The 4,887-nt window shown below is 40.0% G+C and overlaps 1 protein-coding gene across 1 annotated transcript; it reads left to right on the forward strand.

Moving 5' to 3' along the window:
* Positions 1-1,167: 1,167 nt before the first annotated feature.
* sod2 (superoxide dismutase 2, mitochondrial) lies at positions 1,168-3,702 on the forward strand. Its single transcript, XM_034579497.1, has 5 exons — positions 1,168-1,325; positions 1,821-2,026; positions 2,123-2,239; positions 2,853-3,032; positions 3,131-3,702. The coding sequence occupies exons 1-5, from the start codon at positions 1,297-1,299 to the stop codon at positions 3,274-3,276; spliced, it is 678 nt and encodes a 225-aa protein (XP_034435388.1). The 5' UTR covers positions 1,168-1,296; the 3' UTR covers positions 3,277-3,702.
* Positions 3,703-4,887: the final 1,185 nt, after the last annotated feature.

Genomic DNA, 4,887 nt, shown 5'->3' on the forward strand with positions numbered 1-4,887 from the left:
GAGAGAGGAGGGGGAAACGCTCCTGTTAAATGAATATTCAAATGTAAATAAAAGGGAATTGTTCGGGGATATATGGGACATGAAGAATTCAAGGTCTCACTTTGATTTTATTTCATCTTATTCTATTCTATTTCCACATTATGCTGGTTAATATTGTATCAATAGAGTTATATGAACACTTTATTAACATGTTATCTTCACGGTTCAAATTTCACATTAAAGACAATATACAAAATACAGCACACTTTTAATAATATAAAGTTGCTTCCTATTTTTTGACTAGTGAATCCTTTAGATAGATAGATAGATATATAGATATAAACTTTTCTTGCTTTGCTGTCAGAGCACTTTGTAAACTCTTTTTAGTGCTACATAAATAAAGTTTATTCAATTATTGTTATAATTTCCGCTCCCATTAATCAACTTAAGGAACAAACTGGCTGCATATATTATAAAGTAGCTCTCGATTTTTCTACACAATGAGTACTTGCAGCTTATACTACTTCTGTGTTTGTTACTTACTTGTGATCTTAACAAAGGCCTTATACTTGTTATACAGTGTGGTATTGGTACTTTTACTTGAATAAAAAGATCAGAAAATATCTTCATTCACTGTCGTTATCAATTTTGATAGTTCATCAATAGTTGTGAATATAAACTTTTGCTTGACGTCATTCTTCGTGGATTTTGGACTGGTCTCGTTGGTTTATTGTATTGAGTGACTCATTTGCCTCGACCTGGACGATCTCTGGCGTTACCTCCCATATGGCAGAAGAGGCGTTCACGTGATTCTTTGCTGTTTGTTTAAATACTAACTTGTGCTAATACATTAACATTTATTACGACTTATATTATATTTTATTACGCACTGATCATCATTATCTTAACTCCGCGTGTTTCAAACCACAAACACTGTATCATTTTAAATGAATCGCCTGTACAATAACAGCCCCGCTGCACTTTTCCTGATGTGTCGAAGAATATCATAAAGGAGGGAGGCTTAACAAACATCATCTATTATATTTAAGCATTTTTTAACACTTTAAGGCATTTTCACCATATTTGTATTTATTTATTATGTTTAAATATTTCTGAGAGTTGCCCTGGCTTCGGTTGGAGCAGCAGATGTTTATGAAAACCCTGCACGCTCTCGTCAACACCCCCGCTTAGAGGAGAATGGTACGGTCCACTGCACCGTCAAGTTGAAATAGCTCAGTTCAAGGGCAGTGATCTGATCGGTAGTTTGTGTGCGTCCCTCCCGTCTGTGCTGCGGACACTGACACTGACACCACCACCATGCTCTGCAGAGTTGCTCAGATACGCAGGTAAAACTGACACCGACATGGCAGCTACTGACATCAGTGAATGAGCAGCTAACTCCTGCTGGCTGTCGTGGCTCATGCACTCCTGACAGTTTGTTATCAGAGCTAGCAGCTAGCTAGGCAGGATGCTAACTTGGTGCAGCAGCTCGGCTAGGTTAGCCTGTGGCACACAAAATAAAAGTTGTTGTGTTGTTATTTCACAGTCATTCATTCACTGGCGTGTGTGTGGCGTGTTGACATTGATCATAATGCTAACACGGGCTAATTTAGCTAGTAAAATAGCTAACAACAACATGAGGACACACACCGGTCACTTCCACACAATTGCACAAGCTCAACGAACCTTCAACTGATAGACCCACATGTGCGAGGACTAATGTTAGCTTTAATTGGAGAAGTTCTAGGAACCATGTGTTGTCTACCAGACTAAAAAACCTCTGTGGTAATGTTGTGGTTGGCAAGTCATTCCAGTTGTTTCCTTTTATTATTGTTTTCCAGGTGTGCAGCCGGCCTCAGCCAAACCATAAGCCAGGCCACCACAGCGAGGCACAAGCACACTCTGCCTGACCTGACCTACGACTATGGTGCCCTGGAGCCCCACATCAGTGCAGAGATCATGCAGCTGCACCACAGCAAGCACCACGCCACATATGTGAACAACCTCAACGTCACGGAGGAGAAGTATCAAGAGGCACTGGCAAAGGGTACGGACGATTAATAGCGTGAAGTAATCAGCCGGTTGCCACTGTTAGAGCTCGTATCCTTTTATTCACCTGGATGTTATTTGTGTTATATTTCAGGGGACGTGACGGCACAAGTTGCCCTCCAGCCGGCTCTGAAATTTAACGGAGGAGGCCACATTAATCACACCATCTTCTGGACAAACCTGTCTCCAAATGGTGGAGGCGAGCCACAGGGTGAGGTAGAAACATATCAGCGGTGGGATCAGTGTGTTGTCTTTAAACCTACACTGGTTTGTTGTGCAGTTAACTAACATTCACTTTTTATGTAAAAACAATGAACTCAAATGACCCTGTATTGGCACCATGTACAGATTGTTAAAGGGATAGTTAACCCATAAATGAAAATTCACTCATTATGTACTCACCACTATGCCGATGGAGGGGTAGGTGAAGTGTTTGAGTCCACAAAACACTTTTGGAGTTTCAGGGGTAAACGGCGTTGCAGCCAAATCCTATTCAATCAACTCCATACCACCAAAATCTGGTACCTCAGCATTTTGTTACACTTAAGCTGCTATATATATTTTTTTTCAGTCCCCTAGAGGTTAAAAGTCCTTTAACAGATTATCCAGGAAGCTTATTTACATGTCTGGCAAACCCGAAAGTAAATATTCTGTATTACAAATAAATTTCATATCAGGGATGATTGTCAGTAAATTGAGTCTGACATGGCAGCTCTCTTCTGAGGAAAATAGAAAATATAAACAACTAGAATGTTTGATTTCCGATTTAGCTTCTTTCTGTTAATGTTAAATATGACTCTACTTGTCTCTTTCACTTCTTGTAGGGGAGCTATTGCAAACCATCAATCGGGACTTTGGCTCCCTCCAGAAGTTGAAGGAAAAGATGTCCGCTGCTACCGTGGCGGTGCAGGGCTCAGGGTGGGGCTGGCTGGGCTACGACAAGGAGAGCGGAAGACTTCGCATCGCGGCTTGTGCAAACCAGGATCCTCTGCAGGGGACGACAGGTCAGTGACAAAAGAGCCATGAACAATATCTCTCTACATGTATTTATATTGTCCCCTCTTATTGTCACAGATGAAAAATGATCTTTTCCATCCCTCAGGTCTCATCCCTCTCCTTGGTATTGACGTATGGGAGCATGCCTACTACCTTCAGTACAAAAATGTGCGGCCGGACTATGTTAAGGCCATCTGGAATGTAATCAACTGGGAGAACGTGACTGAGCGTCTTCAGAACGGCAAAAAGTAGAATCTAACCCTTGTGCATCCCTGACAACCTCTCCCATCCTGACCTGGACCTGGTTCAAGTAGTCGCTGCAAATAATTCTTAGTTTTCTTAGTTTCAGTGGTGGTGTTCTGTGAATTTGAGATTGTCAGTTGCATTATCATCATTAAATGCTTTCTATATTGAAAACATACAAGTTGAAACTAAATTAATAATCATTTGCAAGTGCTTTTTTAATCTCAGGTCTGTCATCAAACACCAGACTCTTCAAAGTGCACAAAAATGGCCGCCTTTCACGGCTTTTGTTACCCAAATACTAGCTGTCAGGTGACCAGAAAGCATGTTCAGTGAGCTGCGTCATTGTCAGAATAACTCACATTGAAATCAGACAATGTTATTGCAGTCCATGTTTTTGATGTAAAATAATAAAATTATATGATTTGAATTGTACAAGTATGATTTCTTCATTTGTGGCTTCACATTTACATGTAATGTATATTCTAAGTCTGTAAGATGCACTTTAAAGGTGCATTAGAGAGGAAAAAAACGGGGATTGTAGTTGCAACAGTGACCAGCACAGAGTAAAACTTCCTTCAGAGGACAGTAAAGTCCACTGTAACTGAGTGTTTTAACAAATCCTCGATGTATTTTTTAATGTTGACGTCAACCACCATTAGCAATTTCTTACCAAATTGGGCGAGGTATGTAAATTAGAGGTTGAGAAACATGTCCACAGTTTTCCCAAGTTATAACGCTCAGCTTTCATCTCTACTGCATGATGGCCATCAACACTTATTTTGTACTTTTTAAGAGATTTTTCTAAACCACGGCCAAGTTGGCTTCGATCTAATCTAAAGGTTTTGCTGATAAAGTCAAGAAGATGTTCAAACATACCTCATACTCTGAGGTATTTACAGTGTGTTGATCAATGTAAAGTAGATGAATTAAGCCGCATAACAATCAAACTCTAAATAGTTATTCTTATGATCACTGTGCTGTGCTTCTTTACAGTATCACCAGAAGAGGTCAGTGTTTCCCAAGGTTTACATCTGGATGGTGATGCTTCTTGGGTCATTGAGTTGTGTGCACACGAAACAATAAAAAAAATCATAATCATATCACGTGCATTTAATTGATACAAATATGGGGGTTGTGTATTCATGCCACGGACATGGACATTCATTCATACCTCATGCTTATTGGAGAATTAACATTTTAAAGGGTCAACTTTTGAGTTTGTTTATGTTCGATAAAGGAGTTAAGCTTCAAAATAATATCGAGGATAAGTCTACTGTTTTTCCACAAACATGTCATCCAAGTGGCTCCTCTCTTCCTGTCACTGATTAGGATCGACTACAGTTTGCCAGCGGGGGATGTCACATTCCAGGGATCTCTCCCTTTTCCTGGAGGTGCTGTCATGATATGGAGGTGAACTCATTTTCGTTTTCAGTGGACGCAGTGGGTTCACGCACATGGTGACCAGACTCTTTTGAATGGAACCAGCCACCTTTTGAATTATGTGTCATTATCGCTAGGAATAGTTACTGAATGAATCAATAAAAAAGAAAATGTGTCATTAAAAGCCAATGTGGATTTAAACACTTTGTAAACAGTAAATTATCACATATTGGCGGA

This window comes from Hippoglossus hippoglossus, chromosome 24 (genome assembly GCF_009819705.1).
Source record: "Hippoglossus hippoglossus isolate fHipHip1 chromosome 24, fHipHip1.pri, whole genome shotgun sequence".
In the NCBI taxonomy this organism is placed as follows: domain Eukaryota; kingdom Metazoa; phylum Chordata; class Actinopteri; order Pleuronectiformes; family Pleuronectidae; genus Hippoglossus; species Hippoglossus hippoglossus.